This window comes from Chiloscyllium plagiosum, unplaced genomic scaffold (assembly GCF_037043375.1).
Source record: "Chiloscyllium plagiosum isolate Xiang-an unplaced genomic scaffold, Cpla_swu_hap1 HiC_scaffold_37, whole genome shotgun sequence".
NCBI classification, from domain to species: domain Eukaryota; kingdom Metazoa; phylum Chordata; class Chondrichthyes; order Orectolobiformes; family Hemiscylliidae; genus Chiloscyllium; species Chiloscyllium plagiosum.
Genome location: NW_028270175.1, coordinates 7456439 through 7481457, shown reverse-complemented (window position 1 = coordinate 7481457; position 25019 = coordinate 7456439). Strand labels below are relative to the sequence as shown.

Here is a 25019-nt window from a genome sequence, read left to right as displayed (position 1 = left end):
TCGAGACTTTTGGCATAATTTTTAAGTTGAGACCAATCTGGTTTTTTTTTTGGAGGAAAAAACTGAACTTTCTGTTTGGAATCCCATAAACATAATTAAAATGTTTGCTTAAGTAAAGAGTTCATCAATCCTCCTCTTGTTTTGACTGTAAGACCATTAGATATAGGAGTACAATTAGACTATTCCTCCTATTGAGTCTGCTCGACCATTTGATTATTGCTGACATTGCCCTACTCTCCTGCAGCCTTTGATCCCCATATTAATCCAGAACCTATCTATCTCATCTTAAATACACTGACCTTGCCAGACAAGATCCTTGCCCTGGCCTTGCCTCTGGCTCTTTCAGTTACTAAGTAACTGTCATTAGCAAATGTGGTTTGTATACTTTTGGAAGGAGAAATATGACAGTTGATATCAAATGAAGTGTAACAAACTGGCTCAGGCTGTCTTCTGTGAGAAGAAATGACCAAATACAATATAGTTTTTATAACTAATTTCTTAAACTTGTCTCCAGTTCTCTCTGTGGATTTGAAAGTCATGTTGTGTTTTCTTTCAGAATGGAGACTACAATAAGCCAATTCCTGCTCAATACATGGAACACCTGAATCACATGGTCACCAGCTGGGCAACACCCTCTCAAGCTTCCAAAATTCAGCAGTGGCCAAATGGGCAAATTCTGTTCTGCAAGAAATGCAACAATAACCAGCCCCTGAAGATCAAGCAGTTGGCATCTTTTGTTCCCAGGGATGAGGTGGGAGTTTCCAGAGACTGTTAAACTTTTACAGGCTCAGGCCCGTCATACATGAGATAGCTTTGGCAAATAGAATTAAGGAGAATCCAAAGGGTTTTTACAAATATATTAAGGGCAAAAGGATAGCTAGGGAGAGAATAGTGCCCCTCAAAGATCAGCAAGGCGGCCTTTGTGTGGAGCCACAGAAAATTGGGGGATACTAAATTAATATTTTGCATCAGTATTTACTGTGGAAAAGGATATGGAACATATAGACTGTAGGGAAATAGATGGTGCCATATTGCAAAATGTCCAGATTACAGAGGAGGAAGTGCTGGATGTCTTGAAACGGTTAAAGATGGATAATTCCCCAGGACCTGATCAGGTGTACCCGAGAATTCTGTGGGAAGATTGAGGGCAGAGCAGTAGGTATAATCTATATGGACTTCAGTAAGGCGTTCGACAAGGTTCCCCATGGGAGACTGATTAGCAAGGTTAGATCTCATGGAATACAGGGAGAACTAGCCATTTGGATACAGAACTGGCTCAAAGGTAGAAGACAGAGGGTGGTGGTGGAGGGTTGTTTTTCAGACTGGAGGCCTGTGACCAGTGGAGTGCCACAAGGATCAGTGCTGGGCCCTCTACTTTTTGTCATTTACATAAATGATTTGGCTGTGAGCATAAGAGGTACAGTTAGCAAGTTTGCAGATGACACCAAAGTTGGAGGCGTAGTGGACAGCGAAGAAGGTTACCTCAGATTACAACAGGATCTGGACCAGATGGGCCAATGGGCTGAGAAGTGGCCGATGGAGTTTAATTGAGATACGCTGCATTTTGGGAAAGCAAATCTTAGTAGGACTTATAGACTTAATGGTAAGGTCCTAGGGAGTGTTGCTGAACCAAGAGACCATGGCGTGCAGGTTCTTAGCTCCTTGAATGTGGAGTCGCAGGTAGATAGGATAGTGAAGAAGGCGTTTGGTTTGCTTTCCTTTATTGGTCAGAATATGGAGTTGGGAGGTCATGTTGCGGCTGTACAGGACATTGCTTTGGCCACTGCTGGAATATTGCGTGCAATTCTGGTCTCCTTCCTATCGGAAAGATGTTGTGAAACTTGTAAATCTTTTCTGAACCCTTTCAAGGATGTTGTCGGTGTTGGAGGATCTGAGCTACAGGGAGAGGCTGAACAGGCTGGGGCTGTTTTCCCTGGAACGTCGGAGGCTGAGGGGTGACCTTTATAGAGGTTTACAAAATTGAGGGGCATGGATAGGATAAATAGACAAAGTCTTTTCCCTGGGGTCGTGGAGTCCAGAACTAGAGGGCATAGGTTTAGGGTGAGAGGGGAAAGATATAAAAGAGACCTAAGGGGCAACTTTTTCATGCAGAGGGTGGTACGTGTATGGAATGAGCTGCCAGAGGAAGTGGTGGAGGCTGGTACAATTGCAACATTGAAGAGGCATTTGGATGGGTATATGAATAGGAAGGGTTTGGAGGGATATGGGCTGGGTGCTGGCAAGTGGGTCTCGATTGGGTTGGGATAACTGGTTGGCATGGACAGGTTGGACCAAAGGGTCTGTTTCCATGCTGTACATCTCTATGACTAGTCTAGTTAGTAGCACTTGTTACTTCTTGACACTGCATATTCCTTAGCAAGTAATGAAATGGAGAAGGATTGTGGCCTGCTGTGTTAACTCGCTCAAATGAGAGCTAGCCAGACATTCATTTTAAGTATGTGTTGCCTGTTGTGGCAATAGAATGGTTATGTCCAAACCATTGTGCTTATGTTACTGAACAAGTAATCCTGGGGCCCTAAGACAACTGATCTTTGAGAGGTTTAGTGTTGGCAGTTGGAAAACAAAACATGTTGTTGTCTCTGGTTTGTTACCGGTGCCACGTGATAGAGAGTCGAGGAATAGGGAGAGAGAACAGTTAAATTCGTGGCTACAGGGATGGTGCAGGAGGGAGGGATTCCGGAATCTGGATAACTGGGGTTCTTTCTGGGGAATGTGGGACCTCTATAAACAGGATGGTCTACACCTGAACCTGAAGGGCACCAGTATCCTTGGGGGGAGGTTTAAACTAACTCTGCAGGGGCATGGGAACCTAGATTGTAGCTTTAGGGTGCAGGACCTGGAGTATAGGGAGGTTACGAACATGGCATCCATTTCAAAGGAGAGTGTCTGTAAACAGGAAAGTGGCTTGAAGTGTGTATACTTTAATGCAAGAAGTATACGAAATAAGGTAGGTGAACTTGCAGCGTGGGTTGGTACCTGGGATTTCGATGTTGTGGCTATTACTGAGACATGGGTAGAACAGGGACAGGATTGGCTGTTGCAGGTTCTAGGGTTTAAATGTTTTAGTAGGGTCAGAGGTGGGGGTAAAAGAGGGGGAAGTGTGGCATTGCTTGTCAAAGATAATATTACAGCGGTGGAAAGGACGATGGATGAAGACTCGCCATCTGAGGTAGTTTGGGCTGAGGTTAAGAATAGGAAAGGTGAGGTCACCCTGTTAGGAGTTTTCTACAGGCCTCCTAATAGTCCTAGAGACGTAGAAGAAAGGATTGCGAGGATGATTCAGGAGAAGAGTGAAAGTAATAGGGTGGTTGTTATGGGGGACTTTAACTTTCCAGATATTGACTGGGAAAGCTATGGCTCGAGTTCGTTAGATGGGTCGGTGTTTGTCCAATGTGTGCAGGAGGGTTTCCTGACACAATATGTAGACAGGCCAACAAGAGGTGAGGCCATACTGGATTTGGTTCTGGGTAATGAATCAGGCCAGGTGTTAGAATTGGAGGTAGGTGAGCACTTTGGGGACAGTGACCACAATTCGGTGACTTTTACTCTAGTGATGGAGAGGGATAAGTGTGCACGGCAGGGTAAGAGTTATAGCTGGGGGCAGGGAAATTATGATGCGGTGAGGCACGACCTAGGATGCGTGGCTTGGAAAAGTAGACTTCAAGGCATGGGCACAATTGATATGTGGAGTTTGCTCAAGGAGCAACTATTGAGTGTCCTTGATAAGTATGTACCTGTCTGGCAGGGAGGAAAGGGTCGTGTGAGGGAGCTGTGGCTTAATAAGGAATCGGAATCCCTTGTTAAATGGAAGAGGGCGGCCTATGTAAAGATGAGGCGTGAAGGTTCAATTGGGGCGATTGAGAGTTATAAGGTAGCCAGGTAGGACCTGAAGAGAGAGAGCTAAGAGCAGCAAGGAGGGGACATGAAAGGTCCTTAGTTGGTAGGATTAGGGAAAACCCTAAGGCTTTCTATAGGTATGTCAGGAATAAAAGAATGACTAGGGTAGGAATAGGTCCAGTCAAGGGTAGTAGTGGGAAGTTGCGTGTGGAGGCTGAAGAGATAGGGGAGACACTGAATGAATGAATACTTTTCGTCAGTATTCACTCAGGAACATTGTTGCCGATGTGAATATTGAGTCACAATTAATTAGAATGGACGGCTTTGAGGTATGTAGGGAAGAGGTGTTGAAAATTCTGGAAAGGATGAAAATAGATAAGCCCCTGGCCTGATGGCATTTATCCTAGGATTCTTTGGGAAGCAAGGGAGGAGATTGCAGAGCCATTGGCCTTGATTTTTATGTCCTCGTTGTCTACAGGAATAGTGCCAGTAGACTGGAGGATAGAAAATGTGGTTCCTTCTTCAAGAAGGGGAGTAGGGATAACCCTAGTAACTATAGGCCGGTGAGTCTCACTTCTGTGGTGGGCAAAGTCTTAGAGAGAATTGTAAGGGATAGGATTTATGAACATCTGGATAGGAATAATGCGATCAAGGATAGTCAGCATGGTTTTGTGAAGGGCAGGTCGTGCCTCACAAACCTTATTGAATTCTTTGAAAAGGTGACGAAGGAGGTAGACAAGGGTAAAGCGGTAGATGTGGTGTATATAGATTTTAGTAAGGCGTTTGATAAGGTTCCCCATGGTAGGCTACTGCAAAAAATACGGAGGTATGGCATTGAGGGTGAGTTGGAGGTTTGGATTAGGAATTGGCTGGCTGGAAGAAGACAGAGGGTAGTAGTTGATGGTAAAGGTTCATCGTGGAGTGCAGTTACTAGCGGTGTTCCGCAAGGATCTGTTTTGGGACCATTGCTGTTTGTCATTTTTATAAATGACCTGGAGGAGGGGCTAGAAGGTTGGGTGAGCAAGTTTGTGGATGATACGAAAGTCGGAGGAGTTGTTGACAGTGAGGAAGGATGTGTCAGGTTACAGCGGGATATACATAAGTTGCAGAGCTGGGCAGAAAGGTGGCAAATGGAGTTCAATGTAGGTAAGTGAGAGGTGATTCACTTTGGTAAGAGTAACAAAAAGAAGGGGTACTGGGCTAATGGTTGGATACTTGGTAGTGTGGATGAGCAGAGGGATCTTGGTGTCCATGTACACAGATCTCTGAAAGTTGCCACCCAGGTAAATAGTGCTGTGAAGAAGGCATATGGCGTACTGGCTTTTATTGGTAGAGGAATTGAGTTCCAGAGTCCTGAGATCATGTTGCAGTTGTATAAGACTCTGGTGCTGCCGCATCTGGAGTATTGTGTGCAGTTTTAGTCGCCATACTATAGGAAGGATGTGGAGGCACTGGAACGGGTGCAGAGGAGGTTTACCAGGATGTTGCCTGGTATGGTAGGAAGATCGTATGAGGAAAGGCTGAGGCACTTGGGGCTGTTATCATTGGAGAAAAGAAGGTTTAGGGGTGACTTGATAGAGGTGTACAAGATGATTAGGGGTTTAGATAGGGTTGACCCTGAGAATCTTTTTCCACGTATGGAGTCAGCTATTACGAGGGAGCATAGCTTTAAATTAAGGGGTGGTAGGTATAGGACAGATGTTAGGGGTAGATTCTTTACTCAGCGAGTTGTGAGTTCATGGAATGCCCTGCCAGTAGCAGTGGTGGACTCTCCCTCTTTATGGGCATTTAAACGGGCATTGGATAGGCATATGGAGGATAGTGGGCTAGTGTAGGTTAGGTGGGCTTGGATTGGCGCAACATCGAGGGCCAAAGAGCCTGTACTGCGCTGTATTTTTCTATGTTCTATGTACCTTATTGAATAAATCTGGAGTGAAAATGCTTGTAATGATGTTGGACAAGAAGCTACTTGGTTATCATTGAAAATCCACCTGGTTCTCTCATGTTCTTAGGGGAGGAAATCTGCCACTCTTACCTGGTGTGGCCTGTGATTTCAGACACTCAGTAAATATGGTTGAATTGTCCTTGACATGTTGTCTGAAGTAACGAACTATCAAGCCATCTAGTTCTGTTCAGAAAGCTCACCGTCACTTTCTGGATCCTGGTAATGCCTGTGAATCTGGAGGTTGAAGGAGAGAGGAATTGATGAAATTGTAATGACTAGGCAAGTGATAGAGTAAACTGATGGAACTGCAGATTGGTAAGCCTTGGCTCCTGATGGCTTTCATCCTACATGCATGAAAGAAATGACTAAGTGAATTGATGAAACATCTGAGAACTAATCCACCAACTCAACAAGCAAACTTACAACCTGATCCACAGCCTGAGCTACAAATCTTCAAAATTGTAAACTTTCCATCTTTGAATCAAGTCTGTGGTGAGGTGAGGCCCTGGTGGAGTTCAAACTGCATGTCAGTGACCAGGTTATTGCTAAGGAATTGCTGCTACTTGATGATATCTTCCGTCACTTGATGATATCTTCCGTCACTTGATGATCTCTTCCGTCACTTGATGATCTCTTCCGTCACTTGATGATCTCTTCCGTCACTTGATGATCTCTTCCGTCACTTGATGATCTCTTCCGTCACTTGATGATCTCTTCCGTCACTTGATGATCTCTTCCGTCACTTGATGATCTCTTCCGTCACTTGATGATCTCTTCCGTCACTTGATGATCTCTTCCGTCACTTGATGATCTCTTCCGTCACTTGATGATCTCTTCCGTCACTTGATGATCTCTTCCGTCACTTGATGATCTCTTCCGTCACTTGATGATCTCTTCCGTCACTTGATGATCTCTTCCGTCACTTGATGATCTCTTCCGTCACTTGATGATCTCTTCCGTCACTTGATGATCTCTTCCGTCACTTGATGATCTCTTCCGTCACTTGATGATCTCTTCCGTCACTTGATGATCTCTTCCGTCACTTGATGATCTCTTCCGTCACTTGATGATCTCTTCCGTCACTTGATGATCTCTTCCGTCACTTGATGATCTCTTCCGTCACTTGATGATCTCTTCCGTCACTTGATGATCTCTTCCGTCACTTGATGATCTCTTCCGTCACTTGATGATCTCTTCCGTCACTTGATGATCTCTTCCGTCACTTGATGATCTCTTCCGTCACTTGATGATCTCTTCCGTCACTTTGATTGAGAGTTGACTGCTGGGTCTGTAATTGACTAGATTGGGTTTGCCTTTTTTGTGTAAAAGAGATAACAAGGCAAATGGTTAGGTGGCAGTGTGGAGCTTCAGGCATGGCAAGTTCTGGACCACATGTCTTCAGTATTCTTGCCATACTCTTATCCAGTGCCTCCAACTGTTTCATGATATCACATGGAGAGAATCAAATTTGTGGCACCTGTGATGTTTGATCTCATAAGGCCAAAATGGATCACCACTCTACATTTTTAGCTGAAGACCATTGCATATGTTTCAGCTTAATATTTTGCACTGATGTGCTGGGCTCCTCTATTATTGTGGATGAGGATATTTGTGGAGCTGCCGCCTCCAGGCAGTTCAGTTGTGCACGAGTCATTATTCTTGACCGTGGCCAGACTGCAAAGTTTAGATCTGATCCAGGGATTGTGGAATTGCTTAGTTATGTCCATCACTTTATGCTTTTTTTGGCAAGTGCATAGTCCTGTTTTCTAGGTTCACTAGTTTGATGACTCACTTTTAGGTTATGCCTGGTGTTGCTTGACCTCTTGCACTCTTTATTGAACTAGGATTGGTCCACTGGCTTAATAGTAATGGCAGCTTAAAGCATATGCCAGGCCATAAAATTGCAGATTTTGTTGGAGTGCAATTTGGGTACTGTTGATTATATAATCTCTATAATGTGGAGCAAGACCATTCGGTTTATTGCGTCTGCACCGACCCTCAAAAGAGCATTCCACCCAGACCTTCACCATCTCCAGTAACCCCACGTCTACCCTGGCTAATCCATCTAGTCTATACGTTGCTGAATGCTACAGACAGTTTCAGTATGGTTAATTCACCCAACCTGTGCATCTTTGGACTGTGTGCGGAAACCGGAGCACCTGGAGGAAACCTACGTAGACATGGGGAGAAAATGCAAATTCTAAAACAGAGTCACCCGAGGCTGGAATCGAACCCGGCCCACTGACACTGAGCCCCAGTGCCATCCACAATGCATTGTGAATGCCCAGTCTTGAGTTGCTAAATCTGTTCAGTCTATCCCATTTAGCACGTGCTACATATCAACACCATGGCCTGTGTTTGCAATATGAAGATAATAATCCACACCTCTGTATTTTCCTTAAAGGATGTATGTGCATTAGAGGTGGTTCAGATGAGATTTTGTAGTTTTACATTTGGAATGAATGGATTATCTTGGAAAGATTGGATAAGCACAGTGTGTGTCAGAGTCATAGATGTACAGCACAGAAGCAAACCCTTCGGTTCAACCAGATATCCTAACCCAATCTGGTCCCAATTACCAACGCCTGGCCCATATCCCTCTAATCCCTTCCTATTCATATATCCATCCAGGTATCTTTTAATTGTTGCAATTGTAACAGCCTCCATCACTTCCTCTGGCAGCTCATTCCATACACGTACCACCCTCTGTGTAAGAAAAGTTGCCCCTTAGATCTCTTTTTTTTTTATATATCCTTCCCCTCTCAGTCTAAACCTATGCCTTCTAGTTCTGGACTCTTCTCTTTCCCCCCCCCCCCCCCCCCCCACCTAGGGAAAAGACTCTATCTATTCATCCTATCCATGGAGTTTAGAAGAGTTGATGTGAATTTAATTGACATTTTAGAAGATTGAATTGCCTTGATAGTGAGTCCAGAATTGGGGTACACTTAAAATTAGATGAGGAAAATTGTTGAGGGTTGTGCAACCCTGGAACACTCTGTCTTATAGGCAGGGGAGGTGATTGAATATTTTTAAGATTATCAGGGCTGATGGGAATGTCAAATCAGGAACACAGATAAATCAGCATGATCTTATTGAATGACCGTGTATGTTTGAAGGCCTGAATGGCCTACTTATGCTGTACATTCATATTTGTATGAAACAAAGTCCTAGCCATTTCCAATGACTGAATAACAAAGCAATGGGCATATCCATTGCATAAATTGAAAATTCACCAATGTATTTTCAGTGTTTTAGTATAGACAAGCTGGAATCGGAAGCAAAGACTAGAACAGCGTGAATGAAGTCATGATCTTCCTCCCATTTGCACATTGCAATCAAGTTGTTTTTCTATTGATTTGGGAGTAATTTCTATCAGGAAATAAGCCTTGCGCCGAATTTTTTTTGCCCTAAATATTTTTGTATTTTGGAGAATTAAATGTACTGTTACATTATTGTGGAATCTGCATTAAATTTGTTGAAGTTTGGAAAACTGCTGTCTTAGCTCTGATTTAAGGCAGGAGATTCAAATTCCAAGCTGTTTATAAATCTCCTCCTAATTTTAGACACATGATGGGGAATCATAAATTCTGACAATTGAGGGGGAAAATGTGACCTAAGGCTTAGATTTATCTCGCACCCAGAAGTGTGATAATGTGTCATTAACATTAGGTTGCCCTTTGCCTTTGACATGGTCAAATCTGCACTAGCTATGGAGTTTGAAGATTTAGTCTTAAATTTAGAAGAACCAATTTACACATTATCTTAAGAAATTTGGGCAAAAGTCTAGGCCTCTAATATAGGATTACGCTGTGTGGTTGTAAACTAAAGACTAAAAGTGAGGTGCAAGGTGACTAGCAAATGGCATGTTAGTGAGTATAAGTTTGAAGGGAGTTTAGCACCTCCTTTGCATAGAAATCCTGGTTTGGAATAAGTAAGTATTTGAGGCAGAATGAGTGGCCTTGTTTTTCATGGAGGGAGATGGAGGAATGGGTAGACATGCTCAGATGCAACAAGTACAGACCTTGCTTGCTATTAACAAGGCAGCTTGGGTGTTTTTAATTTTGGCTGTTGTAGATGGCCATCACCCTCCCTCCCACAAATGGGGGCTGTGTCAAGCTTGACCTTCTAGAATTTTCTCAAAAGTTGCCACCCTGTTTGTTCTTTTTAAAGGCCATCCTTTTAAAACCTGTGTGACTAAATTTTTGCATTATCTGTCCTAATAGTTTACTCCTTTGCATGACATCCCTTTTGCTCTTGGTTCTCTGTAAAGCATTTTTGACTGCTAATCTACGCAGCTTCTATGTATGCAGGCCATTCTAGCAAAGCAGTTGCCAATAAAATTAAACTACAAATTGTTTTCCAGTAGAGTTTAAAGACTGTTTTGCAGTTATCTGCAAATCCTCCATTCAATAGTAATGTAATACAAATAGAATTTGCTGCCAAATATACTTTGGCAACATTTTTCTTTGCTCTCAATCATAGGATAGTTTAATCATGACATGCTTTCTCATGGAAGCATTTTATTATTATTTTATTAACATGAGACTTGAGCATAGGTAACATTTATTGCCTGCTCCTAGTTGCCCTTGAAGGTGGTGATGAGCTGTCATTTGAACCTTCTGCTGTAGGTAGACTTGCATTAAGAAGGGAATGGACTAATGTACAGAGAAAGGAAGATTTAGCTTCCCTTTTTTTAACGTTGCAAGTAAAGTATATTTTATTTCTAATGTAGCATTGATTTTATTTATGGGCTTAGCAATGTTAAATTCTTGCTGGCTTGGCAGTGCAAGTGTTCTCACCTAAGATCAGAATATAGTTGATTGAGTACATACTTTGAATTTTGGCTTAAATAGTATATTTTGTGTTGAATTCATTGCTATCTTTCTCTATTTTATATTGCAACACTATTCTGACTATACTTTATACATATTTAATGAGCTGTAAAGTGCTTTGGGATGTCTTGAGTTTGAGAAAGACAGTATGAATGTAAGCCTGTCCAAGTTAATTGAAGTTAACTGAAGGTAACTGAATTATTTGGAAGTGGGTGGTGAGGCATTTACTCAATTGAAGTCTCATTTGAAGCCTGGTTGATATACTGATCTACATATACATTTTTCTTTTCTGAGATATATTTGACAAAGTATTAAACTGCAGTCTTGACAAGTGTTTTGTACTTGGGTGAACACTGCCATAGTTTCCCTTTTTAAGGTTCTGACTGCCAAGACAACCAACAAGACCACACAATGTCTATCTGCTAACTATTCCAGTGTTTTCATAGCCAGCCTCCTGTAGCTCATCCTAAACTCAACTGCCCAAATCTTCCACAAAGTCCTGTTCATCCATCACTCCTGTGTTCAGTATCTCCCTTTATTCCTGATTGGAAAATGCTTTGATTTCAAAATTCTTAGCCTTGATTTCAAGTCCCTTCCTGTCTACCTTTTTGTAACCAGTTTTCCAATCATTCAAAATCTCTGCAAAATCTGTTTAGCTGTCTACTGGTAGCTCTTTAATCTCTCGAGTTCCCACATAGTCTCCACTTTTCAGTCCGAAACAACATTCATGGTCTCTTGTCCAAATGTCTCTTCCTGTGGCTCAGCATCAAGTTTTATTTGGACAGTGCCTTGAAGTATTTTGGTATGTTAAAAGGTGCTATAGAAATGCAAACTGTTTTAGTGTACTAATGGCATGTGGTTGACTTTAAATAATTTATCATTCAGTATTCGCAATTTGGTGACCGCAAATAAACTTCCATTTTGGAGCAGTACTCTTGAATATGTTCTATTAATTTTATTTTAAATGGAAACATTGATAGGTGCAACCCTCTGTTATTGGCCTGATGTAATTGGGATGTGCAAGCTACTTCCTAAAGTTTCTGTTCTGCATCCTGATTACTGTTAAACAAGCTGCAACCTAGAATATAATACAGCATATTGTGAGGTTAACAATATCATTTCTATTACAGTAGAGGGTGCTCTAGTTACACCAGTTGATTGAATTCTGGCACCAATGATTTTTAAAAATTATTTAACCTATTTTTCTAATCGACCTGTTCAGAGATGTTATTTCACACTCTTGGAGCAGGTGTGACTTGAACCCAGGCCTCCTAGTCTGGGGGAGAGACTCTACCACTGCCACAGGGCATTTTAAGCAAAGATGGGATGAATTTTACATGCTCTTTTCTGTTAATGCTAGTCTAGATCTGCCTATTCATCAATTTTAACAAACTGTTGAAACCTGTGGTTTGTTTACTTAAGCAAAATACTGAAGATGCTGGAAATCTGAAATTAAAAGCATGTACTAGAAATACCCACTTTTATAGTAGCATTTTTTTATAGAAAGTTAATATTTCAGAAACTCAAACCCATGCTGCTAGACTTGCTGGATATTTCCAAGTTTTCTAATTTTTAAAAAATGGTTTCCTGACTTTGGCCACTACAACTGAGTTGCCCATAAAGCTTTTGAACTGAAATTGCAATTTGGGTATGGTTCTAATGGGTATAATAGCACAGTTAAAAAGTTTGTATGCTTTACTTATACTGCTTTAACAGAAGTAGAAATGGGTTATCCTATAGGTTAAGTCACCACACTCCTCGTTATAGGTGTTCATCTTCCTGCATTTTCTTGCATAATGGAGTTAGAATATATGAAAACACCATTTCTATTTTCCAACAAATAATACCTCAATACAAATGTTTTTCATCTCTAAATATACCAACAATATTTGGAGGCACATTTTTTAGTCAAATGTAGACATTAACAACAAAACTACTTGTATTTGTATCACATGTTCCTAATTTAGATAAAAATTTCAAGGCACTTCACCAGAGTGTTACCAAATAAAATTTGACGCCGACACATATCGAGAAATTGGGAAGGTGAAATCGAAGGTAGTTTTTAAGGAAACTCTTAGTGGCAGAGAGAGGTGAGAAACCGATTTAGGGAGAGAATTTCAGAGCGTAGGGCTTTAGCAATGAGCAAAAGACCAGTATTGGAGGAGCACAGATATGTTGGGAGGCTGGTTGGCCTGGAGGAGATGAGTGAAAGGGAAGGAATAAGCACAGTGGAGGGATTTGAAAATAAAGTTGAGAATTTTTCTTTTGAGGCATTGCTTATCCCTGATGGGAAGAATGCACTGAAAGTCTAGCCCACTATTCCATGAATTATCACAATGTAAAATATGACCAGTTTAGTCCCTAGGATGATTAATGTTTGGTGCTGTTTTGCACTTGTATAATAAATAAGTGATCACCAGGTGGTTATAGTTTTTGTCTTGAGCTACAAAGGAAGGGCTAGAATCCAAATTTCCATTTTCTGGTTTATTTTTTCCAAATAAAGTGTATTTAGTTCTTGTAGGGTCCAACGTAGGTCAGTAAGTGTCAGAGTGATGTGTGAGTGGGAGTTTTGCTGCAAAGTAGGATGTGGCAATAATAGTTTCAGTGAGCAGTTAAACTATAAAATTTTGCATTGTCATGACAGTGATTTAATTACTTGGTTTGTTGAAGTATAAACTATGCCAAAAGATTTATGTTGGAGATTTTCGTCATGTAACTGGCTGCATTTAGAACTTCAATTTAAATAACCTGGCTTTCTGAAGAAAAAATTCATGTTATCTTTTCCCTGTGATAGTCCCTTTTGACCAGGAGTGAGATTTCTGGCTTGATTGTATGCAGCATGAGTTTAACCCTTAATAAGGTGGAATTAAAAAAATCAACTTTGTTCCCCGTTTTACCATGTGTCACTTGCATTATTTGTTCAGGCTGCCGATATAAACCTAATTAAAACCTTTGAAAATTGAAGAGAAACTTGGAAAATTGACTTTGTCTATTCTTGCATGATGGAACTTTTACACTAACTTGATTTCAAGAGTACTCTTGTCTTTGAAGTACAATTCTTTCCATGTCTCTGTACCTTTGCATTTTCATCAGCTATTGTGGGATTCTGTGCAACTGGTTTTGTTAGAGCTCATTTTCATGTTTCCTATTGTATATAATGGCGGTATAATCAGCCTATAAGCTGACCATGCTTTTGAGCGGCTGTTGCTGTTTACTGTTGTTTGGGTATGCCTCATCATTTGGTCAGATCTATAGTGATGCGGTTGGTCTTTTCGGTTTTATTTTGAGCTGTTGAAAATCACTTGTTCAATTCATCTGCCTATTTGTAGGCAGAAAAAGCTTTTTGAAAGTGGTGTCCAACAAAGTCAGAAAGAGAGAGATAGTGGTGGAGTTTTCTCATTTTAACTGTTGAGCAAACAAACCTGGTAAGAATAACTAATTTAGACTTTGCTTGACCAGGAGTTACTCCAGGTCAGCAAGTAGTGGGGTGATAAATGGGACTTGGTGAGTTGAAGCATGGGCAGCAAAACATTTGGCTGTTGTTATGTGGAAGAGTAAAATATCAGGAATACTGGAGGCATCATTTTCAGTTCCCAACCCACCACCCCTCAAACTGTTGACAACTCTCATCATCACATTTGTGATGTTATAATTTCCACCTTCCACCTTCATAGCATGTACAGAGATAGAGGAAAGACAATCTGTTGTTGAAACTTTAATCCATGTCTTTGTTACCTCCAGACATGACAATTCAAAGCACATGTGGCTGATCTGTCATTCTACTGTTCCACAAACTTGAGGCCAAGCATTCTGCTGCCTGTGCTTCAACTCTCTGACCAAGTCCCATTTCATTTATTACCTTGTGCTTGCTGATGTACAGTTGCTCCTGGTTAAGTGAAATCTAAATTTTAAATTAGTTATGATCCAATATCCTTACATCCACGAAAGCCTTCAGCCCCATAACCAGCTTGTGATCTGTAATTCTCACCTCTTGAGCATTCCCAATTTTACTTATGTCACAAACATTTATGCATTATGGAAATTGAAATATGGACATAACTGGCTTGCAAAGGATTTATCATCAGAACATAACTTGGAGCAGGATTAGGCCATCTGGCCTGTTGAACCTGTTATTCAATAAGATCATGGATGATTTTTTCATGGACTCGGCTCCACTTGCCTGCCTGCTAACCATAACCCTTAACTCCCTTACTGTTGAAAAATCTATTTTTGCCTTTTTAAAACCTTCAACAAGGTAGCCTCAACTGCTTCACTGGTCAGGGAATTCCAGAGATTCTCAACCCTTTGAGTGAAGAAGTTCCTCCTCAACTCAGTCCTAAACCTGCTCCCCTTTATTTTGAGGCTATGCTCGCTATTGTGGAAACAACCTCTTTCTTTCAAATCTATCCCCTTCATAATCTTGTGTTTCTCTATAGAGGTTCCTCCCTCTCCCATTCTTTGGTTTTGGAGAGATGGTGTGTTGGTGTAAATGATGCATCGATATTTTGTAAGGAAAAGGGAGCGTTCTTGGCACTATTTGAAATTGTATTGCATTGGTGGATCCAAATTGTGGTTTGGGTGAATAGTTTTGTGGAAGCTAATATTTTTATTGCTTTAATCCACTCAAAAGTCAGTGTATTCATTGCACTTGGATTTGTAATGCTACATTCCAGTAATGGCACCTCAAATCCAAGTCACGCAACAACAAATCTCATGTACACTGCAGGTTACTTCCACTAACTCATTACTCATTGAACTAAATAGTTGTAAATGTTTTTCTGTAAACTGATGAAACTCACATTTGTGGCTTTATCATACTTTTATCACACATAATCAGCTTATTAGTGAAGGATTACACTTGACTATTTCAAAAAACAATTCCTACCACTTCTTGCCACACTAATACTTAGTGTAACTTTAGACTGCATGCAAAATTGATCATCCCAATTACTAGTTGCTTCACAATATTTCCAGTAATGCAAGAACTTCCCAGATAAATCAAAATCTTATCAACTAGATATCAGTAAATTTCAGTACCAAATTAAGATAGATTTTCTCCAGTATTCGAACTATTGGTGTTCTATCATGTTTTCATGCAAATTCTGGAATAAACTTTGGAACCAAAATAAGATCAGTTTAAAAGTTTAGCTGGTTTAGCTGTGACTTAATTGGTAAACCAATGTGTTAGAATCTCTGACAATCATGAAAGTTGCATATCTCTATAATTCTGTACTCCGTCAAAAATTGAGATCAGGGAGACTGAAACTAGAGATGAAAGTTTAAAATAAGACAACCTTTTCTTTAAGACTCATAACTTTTATGTTCTTTGAATGTGAAATTCCCTTCCTCAAGGTAGTAGAAGCTGGTATTTAAATTTATTAAAGGCTGAAGTAAAAAGTATTTTTGACTGAGAAGGGAGTGAAGGGCTAGAGGGAGCAGACAGGAAAGTCCAGCTGAGACCATCCTAGAATCGGCTGTGATTTTAATGAATGGTGGAACAGACTGAACAAGACAAATGGTCTACTGTTCTATTTTTTTGGCTGCACAGATTAAAATGAGGGCTAATATATTTGTGGTTGTCCATTGTAAACCAGGCACTTCATTAGTGTTCTTTCTAGAGATCAACTATTTATGTAGTAGCATTGATTGGGTGAACCGTTGTGTTGCAGTTCTACACTTGACTGTGAGAGGTTTTTAATTCCTTAATTAAATTTTTGATACCTGTCCAAAGGTTTCACCATATAGTGACAGGTGACACCAAATAAATCAGTAGCTGCCAGTTCTGATTTTATCTATTGCATGTTCCCCTTAAATTCACATTCAATCCTGATTCATAATTATATCCCAGTTCCTCGGTAATCTTGGAACTCCTTCCCTAACAGCACTGTAGGTGTGCCTGTATCTTATGGACTGCAGTGGTTTAAGAAGGCCGATCACTACCACCACCACCACCACCCGAGAGGGCAAATAGGAATAGACAGTAAGTGCTGAACTAGCCAACGATTTTTTTTTTTATCCTGTGAATAAATTTTTTTTAAAAGTATGCTGCAGTCTCTGGAGTGGAATTTGATCCTACAACCTCCTGACTAAGGTGAATGCTGCCCACGTGGCTGGCTTAATTCCCGAGCCTGAAATACAACTGAGTGATGCAGTACGGAAATACGCGCATGCAAATATCAACAAGAGGATTAAATTGAACTCTGGTGCTATCATTGAGAGTGTGTTGCCTGTAATTATTTACATACATAGGTTACACACTTAAAAATGACTAGTGGCCTGGGGTACGAAACACTAGCTGTTTGGGATTTGCCGCACAGTTCCTTTGGAACAGGAGAACACCGTGGAAAATGTCTTTGTCATAGGCATATTTCTTGACTTCCAATTGAAAGTGATTGACTTGGTGCTTTAACTTTTTGTGAATTCTATTTTGTTTACATTTCAAACCTGTTTGTTGGTATTCATGGTTGAATACTGTATGTGTATTTTGTAAGTGATTGCTGAACTTCAAGTCAAGAAGTTTATTTACTTTAAGATACTTTTTAAGGAGCTTTGTGTCTGTGATCTGACAGATTTTTGATAGTGGCATAGCTTTGAAAGCTTGTAGAGCACAAAAGATGTCGTCTAATGCAACTACATATAAGGAACATATTTCAGTACTAATTAAGATTAGTTAATTTGAGACATTGTGAATAAATAGTGTTCACCTTCTGAAGGTGAGCTGAATAATTTAGGAAGTCTCCACTCTTCAGACAAAGCAAGGCTGCAGGTTTCTAGAGTATGGGTCCTGAGACTTTCACCAGATAATTCTTGGCGTTTGTCATTGAGACAAAGTGTTTTATTTTGAGGATTAACATCTGTCTTTACAGATACTGTGTAATAGGATCCCATCAAAGGTTAACGTCCATAGCTTTCTGTCAAATAACAATGTGACTGCAGTCGTTTTTATCCTTATTTCTAAAATAGTTCATCAAGATTTCTCAATATATCAATTGTGTGGGAGGGGCGAAGGGGGAGGAGTGCTGAGCAGTTATTTACTTGCATGCAGTTTAAAACATGTCTGAACAGTTCTCGCTCTTGGTTCTCAGCTGCAACAAGCTTGTATGCAAATTCAAGATGAGTATAAAATGAATCTGAGGCCAAAATAAGAAGTTATCAAAGAAAGCATGTTCCAACCACACCTCCGGTCTTGGTCTGTGTTCAGTTGAAATGTTTTTTACACACCTATATGGTTTTTTTGGCTGGCTTCCAGTCGTCTACCTTCTGTAAACTAGAGCTCTTTTCAAAACTTTGCCGACCATATCAAGTCTTGATGTGCTTTCTGGCTTGAATTGGTTCCTGGTTTTGTAATACTTTTATTAATATTTTCATCCTTGTTTTCAAATCCTTTCATCATTCAGTTTGGAGGAAAAAGGCATTTTTGGCCTATAATAGTTACTTTATTGTTTTGTTTCCTTCAACCATATGTTCATATGGTTGGTGTTTTAGCACATGCCATTAGATGCATGCAGTTGGTTGTTGGTGCAGACAGCTTGCTCAGGAAGCACTATTGAGAAGTCTTCCAGATGTAGTTGCCCAAGGGCAATCTAGTTTTGCATTAGCTTCATAGTGGTGCTCCAGAAAGTCAGAGCTGAGCAGTGTATTCCTCAGCAGACTTATCCCAACTTAATAAAGTTTTTCCACTGTCTGGGAGGGAAAAAAAACTTCTAACAGAACCACGCTAAAACCTAGGTGCATGATTCCTGAAGTGAATCCAGACAATTACTTGAAGTCATGATTCCCCAGAATTGTCTTTTTTTCAATAAAATGTTCCAAAAGTATTTTTAATTACCTGAATTTTACTTTAAAAGTGAGATTTTGAAAATACCTTGAAATAAATCAATTTACACAGTACTTACAAAGGAGAACAAATACTTTGAAAAATATTAATTATGAAGCTTTACTAAAATGATAAAGTTTTATAATTTTGCATCCTTGTCGTTTTTTTATATTTTTGCTGTCTGTTATTCTGATAAGGCATCCAGTGTCTCTGACTGTTGAGGATTTGCTAGAATGTAAATTATTAGTGTTTCTGTAAGGACAAAAAAGTAAGAAATGTCCAAAACATAAATCCAGTATTTCCTTCTATTCTCTTGTGTTGAACTGTCTCCAGGAGGTAATAAACTGGATGCTCTGTCTTAATGCAAAACCAATATGTTCACAGTAATATGTTTGATTTTTGAAATTTTTGGGTGAGGGAATGATCTGGGAGTAAAGCAGGCAAGCCAAATTGCCTTGTCAAAGGACAATCTGATCTTGAGCCCCTTTAATGCTACTCTGTGCCAACTGCAAGTCCTTCAGATTGTGTTATTCATGTGCTGCATGGCATTGGTTATCCAATACCCAACATCACTTGTTTCGATGATTTAACCTAAGTCATTTTTAATGAAAGTTTTCAAATTCCACTTGCCTTTGAACTCGGAATTTAGTTGAAGCAGAATCCACAAACCATTCTAAAAAAAAGTGAAAAAGAGAAGCTTAATACGTCAGGGAATCAGAACTTAGTGAGGCAGCTCTTATTGGGAAATCTTATTGGGTTTAGGATCACAAGCTGAAATTAAGCTCTGAGGTGGCACTGCAACCCCCTCAAGCCCTCCCTCCCTGCTTGCTGAGGAGTTGTGATAGTTTGCAAACTTTGAAATAGGGTCACAGCATGGAAAGGTTTGGCAAGCTCTTTATGAATGACACTATTCTATGTTGTAAAATCTCTTGCATTTGGATGCAAACAAGTTGCATCTTTTAGAAAACATACATCTTCCACTGATTTAGACATTGACCAATGTTTTCCTATTTCTCTCAGGATAAATATGAAGAAGAAATTGAGGTATATAAACACCATCTTGAACAGACCTACAAGCTATGCCGTCCCTGTCAGACAGCAGTGGAGTATTATATCAAACACCAAGACCGACAGATTCGGGCAATTCTATTTGACCATCAACTTCGTCGTCGAGAAGCAGATAAAACCTTTGTGCAGGTGAGGTCAGATGCAAAATCACTAATTTATTTTATTTGTATCCATTAGCTGGACAGGAGAGAGAGAGTATGTAAGACATAGGTGGCAGTTTCTGAGACTTGATAATGAAGCTTCTGACTTTTGAGACTTGGTTAGAAAACCTGTTAGAAAAAGGGACGAGTATTCTGTTGTGACTTCTCTCTGCAGGATTCTGGTGACATTTCACTTATTATTTTGATTTTTGTTTGTTTATCCAGAATGCAATATGCAACTTTTGAGTTTTCCGGCACCCCTTTTGTGTCCTGTTTTGATTCATTAAGTCAAATCCATTATCATTAATTCTCATTATTTGGTACTCTCTCTTGAAGCACTTGTTGACAGAATGGTGATCAGAGCATGTTGCTTTATTTAGCTATGGTCTTGAAATATATCAAAAAACCATCGATAATACCCTTACTGCATATAATTAACTAAAGAGAAGGAAAACAACAACAAACTGTCATTCCTATATGTCGCAGTAGAATGAACAGCCAGTGGGGAACTTCAAACCAGCATCTACAGGAAAACAACACATACTGACAAAATATTGAACTACAGAAGCAATCATCCGAACATCCACAAACGAAGCTGCATTATAACATTATTTCAATGAACCACCACACACTGCAGCACAGAGCAACTACGCAGAGCAGAGGAAAGTCACTGTACAGTGTATTTAAAAAGAACGGATACCCAATGAACACAGTCCATCGATTTAGATTAGATTAGATTACTTAGTGTGGAAACAGGCCCTTCGGCCCAACAAGTCCACACCGACCCGCCGAAGCGTAACCCACCCATACCCCTACATTTACCCCTTTACCTAACACTACGGACAATTTAGTATGGCCAATTCACCTGACTTGCACATCTTTGGAGTGTGGGAGGAAACCAGAGCACCCGGAGGAAACCCACGCAGACACGGGGAGAATGTGCAAACTCCACACAGTCAGTCGCCTGAGGCGGGAATTGAACCCGGGTCTCTGGCGCTGCGAGGCAGCAGTGCTAACCACTGTGCCACCGTGCCGCCCACTAATGAGCAACAAACCCAAACAAGTAGACAAAGCACGCCCAGAAACCCTAGCCATTCTCCCCTACATTAGATATCTCTGAAATGACTGCAGACTACTCAGACCCCTTGGCATCCTGGTAGCCCACAAACCCACCAACACACTAAAACAGTAGCTAATGAACTTGGAAGACCCTATACAGACAACAAGCAAAACTAATGTCATCTACAAAATACCTTGCAAAAACTGTAACAAACGCTACATAGGACAAACAGGCAGAAAACTAGCCACCAGGATACATGAACGTCAACTAGCCACAAAACGACATGACCCACTCTCGCTAGTATCCTTACATATAGAAGAGGAAGGACACCACTTTGACTGGGACAACACATCCATCCTCGGACTAGCCACACAGAGACATGCACAAGAATTCCTAGAAGCATGGTATTCCAACCGGAACTCTATCAACAAACACATTGACTTGGATCCCATTTACCACTCCCCGAGAAAAAGAACACCAAAGCAAATGACGTCACCACAGGAAATGACATCGCCAACCTAAGGAAACTCGAACATATAAATAGAAAGCAGACTACACCACCAGTGCTCCATTCGGAGGCTCACTGAAGATGTTACCTAGCATGGTGACAAAACATCTGAAAACGAAACTTCCAGCTCATTGAGCAAAACTACATTCATGTTTCGCCTCTGTCAATAAAGTGTGGTCAGATCATCCATTTACAACAGAAATCCAAAGGGAGTACTTTGTAATCGATCTTATTCATCATGTAACTACAGCTAGAAGGTTTCTTTACTGGAAAGGATGTTAAATTCTGTAATGTTTGAATAAATCTGCAGGTCATAATGTGATCTCTCCATGGTAATTTTCTCTCTCAAAAATTGCCTTTGTTACTTCCGGGTATTGAAGTGCTAAAAAGGACATTTTTAAGCAGATGATGAGGACTGACAGGAGTAAACTATTCATAATTCAGTTGCTAACTTTAAAACTGGTTCATTTTCAGTTTCTCAAGCCACTTCTGTATGCAATGTAATAGTGATGGTTCAAATTACATTTCAAGCCAGTCATAGAATGATTGATTCACCACTGAAGGAGACCCTTTGGTCCAATTAGCCTTTTTGGTAGCAATGTCCAATTAGTGCAGCTCTCCTCTTTCTCAGTGGCCCTCTGTCTTTTCTTTAAGCAGTTATGCAATTTTTTTTTTGAAAGATATTAAATCTTTCAAGCAGTGTATTTGGGATCACCATAGTTTGCTTTGTAAGGACCTTAGAATGGAAGTAATTAGCAAGCTGACAAGAGGTAACTTGAGAATTCTTTTGACAGCAGGCTGTGTTGGGCTGGCACTAAAGAGAAAGTTGAGACCTGGGACCAATTGATGGTCACCTTGTTGAGTGGTAATGGGGGGGCTCAAATGGCCTACTTTCTTTCTAATATCCATATGTTCTGTAATGTGCAGTTTATGACATTGGTTAAGCAACTCTGACAATGTGTCACACAGTAGATTAAGTCCAATTTCATTGAGTGAAACGTGCGGATCTCAACCTTTGACTGTAGGAAATGCCATTGGTACATTCTGGTTGAGTGGGGTGTCTAGTTGCTGAAGCTGTAACTTAGATTGTCAGAGTTTAAAAGTATTTTGAGTAGAGCTTACACTGTAAGCAACAGAATGAAAGAATCTATTAATGGTAGGGTGAGACCAATGGGGCATCAGAGACCTTGCTGAGCAATGTGGCAAATTACAACCCTCCAAAATAATGAAGTTAAAGTATTACAACATGTACAAAAGGACTAAGATAAATTCAATAGCAACTTCAGTTCTAAGGAAAATAAACTTTAACCCTAATAACATCATTCCTAATAACAGCAATTTTAAAACCTTAGCGACATTATTGTTGAATAAACCAGGTTTTGAATAGCTTATTTTATGATATTGACCATGGCTCAGTGGTAATGTTCTCACCTTTTCAGTCAACAGATCATTGGTTTAATCCCTAAGACCTGAGCACATTATCTGAAATGACAATTCCAGTGCAGAATCAAGAGATTCATTGAAGTATTCAGATTTGTACTTGAGCTGCAGCGGCTATTGTCCAAGTGGTGGAAAATGGGATTCAAATGGTTAGGTGGTACTTGTTTACCACTATGGGCATGATGTACCGAAGGTCCTGTTTGTGTGCTGTAGATCTCTAATGCAGACATGCTGTACCTGAGGGGTAAACAATGCACAGGCACCAGTTGACTAACAAGCCAGTAGTAATTCTGTGTACCTGTGTCATCACAAGGCATTGGCCATTTTACCCCTTAATAACAGCTTATGTTGTTGAGGTGTATTTCTGTCAGTTAATTGTTTTCTGCAGCAGGTAGTCCTTGCTTTGAACTATAAACGCATGTACAATCTTGCACACACATTGCAAATGGTTGCCTCTTCAAAGCAATGTTGCTCAATCAGCCTCCTCTGTTGACCAAGGGAAACTCTAATCTTCTTATCAAGAAATTATCTTGCTGGCAATAGGAGCTGAATAGGAACACAAGGCAGACACATTTATTTTTGATTATTGCTAATGCTGAATTACTTGGGTATTCCCAAATTGCTTAAGCTCAAATAGCAAGAACTTTCTTGTTTGTTTTTTACAGTTTGCCACTGAATTTACAAACACCAATGTTTACGTAACATTTCTCTCTCGAACGTTTTAAGACTGGGAGTGCCTTGTATTGTAATGGCATTAACCTATATTCGTCTGTCAGTAAGTTGCCATTTTGCAATATAATAAGACAGCTTAGAGGAATTTGGCAGAAATAAATAATTATGGATAAATGTGTTAAGAAAGAGGTTTCAAAGTGCTATAAATGCTGAATGGATAAACAATCATCCCTTTAGTATATAGCAAATAGATACAGATGTTTCAGTCTTCTACTGTTGACTATTTTAGTTCTCAAGTGTAAACAGTTAAACTGTGGTATATGTTGTAAACTAGACTTGTGAATTTTGAGGGGAAAACATAAATTATCCTTTCTGAATGAGATAAAAAGAATAGCTTTTGGGGATGCTTTTTGATGTTGACAGCTTTTCTCATTGTGTTAGTTTTGGATGTAGATGAGTTATATGTACCTCGCTCATTCCAGTAAAATTCATCTCAAACCAGGTATGTGCAAGTATTAGATGTTTAGTTCTTTCTGGCCCACAATGAAGAGAATTTTATACTTTTGATTTTGGTGTTTATTGAAGTGCACAAGAATGAAAGAATCTGAACACATTCCACCCTAATAAGTTTGTTCTTTATGTAGGCCACAGGGATATTTGCTCCAAGCTGTTAAGAAAAATGTTTTAGTAGAGTGACCAATTTTCTCCTCTTCAGTGAAAATAGTCACCCTTGTGGGTTAGTTACATCCCTTCTATTCTAGTTAAACTGTATTATACTATGTTGCTCTCCTAGTTCGAAGTGTGTTCCTATGAAATTGTGTGTAGCAGTAGATATGACTTATTAACTTCGTATAGTCTGAACGTGAAATCTACGATTGTGTAGTGGTATCACACTAACAAGCAAGGGACTTGCCTTTCAATCTTCTTTAGATTATGAAAAATGCATTACAGCTTATTGAGTACTGTGGTTTAGCAATCAGCTTGTAAAGTTGCACAGACAGCAAAAGATAAGTGCCTGTGAAATCTGTTTCTGATGTGTTGGCTGTGGGCTAAATATTGATCAGGGCACCACATGTAATGTTGCCAGGGCTTTAAAATTGCAGTTATGAGGGAAGATTCAAAATGTTAAAGGTTGCTTTTCCTCAAGACAAGGCTAAGGAAGAGTTTGATTTGAGGTGTACAAAATCGAGGGGCCTAGATGGAGTGGATAGAAAAAACCTAAATCACCTAGGAAGAGATTACTTGCCACTTTTAAAATGATTAGTTGATGAATCAGAGGTGACGTGAGGGAAAACCTTTTCTCACTTAGTGTGGTGTGTATTTGGAATTCACTGCCTGGATTGGTAGTGCGGATGGAAACCTCCCTCAACTCTTGGAAGACACTTGGTTCTGTGCCTGAAGTGCTGTAACCTGCACAGATAAGGACCAGCTGCTGAAAACTGGAATTAGAATGGGCAGCGAGTTTAGTTTTCAGTTGATGTTACACAATGGACAGAATAGCCTCTTTGTGTGCTACAATTTTTCTTTGGTTTAATTTTGTTAAAAGCTGAGTGTTTAATGAATGATGGAATCAAATTCACTTATCTTCAAGACGAGAATGGACACATTTGAAAGGGATGCATTTGCAGGGCGTTGGGTAAAGGATAGGATTAAAGATTAATTGGATAGCTCTTGAAAGAG

At 40.0% G+C, this 25019-nt stretch overlaps 1 protein-coding gene across 4 annotated transcripts in view; it reads left to right on the top strand.

The window, feature by feature from the left end:
* The window catches only part of tmem201 (transmembrane protein 201), a 174005-nt gene that overhangs the window by 22379 nt on the left and 126607 nt on the right, over nucleotides 1-25019 (top strand). For 3 of the 4 annotated variants that reach the window (XM_043676180.2, XM_043676178.2, XM_043676179.2), the window contains 2 exons: nucleotides 557-751; nucleotides 19472-19648. In XM_043676180.2, the coding sequence (XP_043532115.1) occupies nucleotides 557-751; nucleotides 19472-19648 (372 nt within the window). Of the gene's footprint in view, nucleotides 1-556; nucleotides 752-19471; nucleotides 19649-23332; nucleotides 23443-25019 lie in introns of those variants that run through there. The other variant, XM_043676181.2, reaches the window with a different exon arrangement.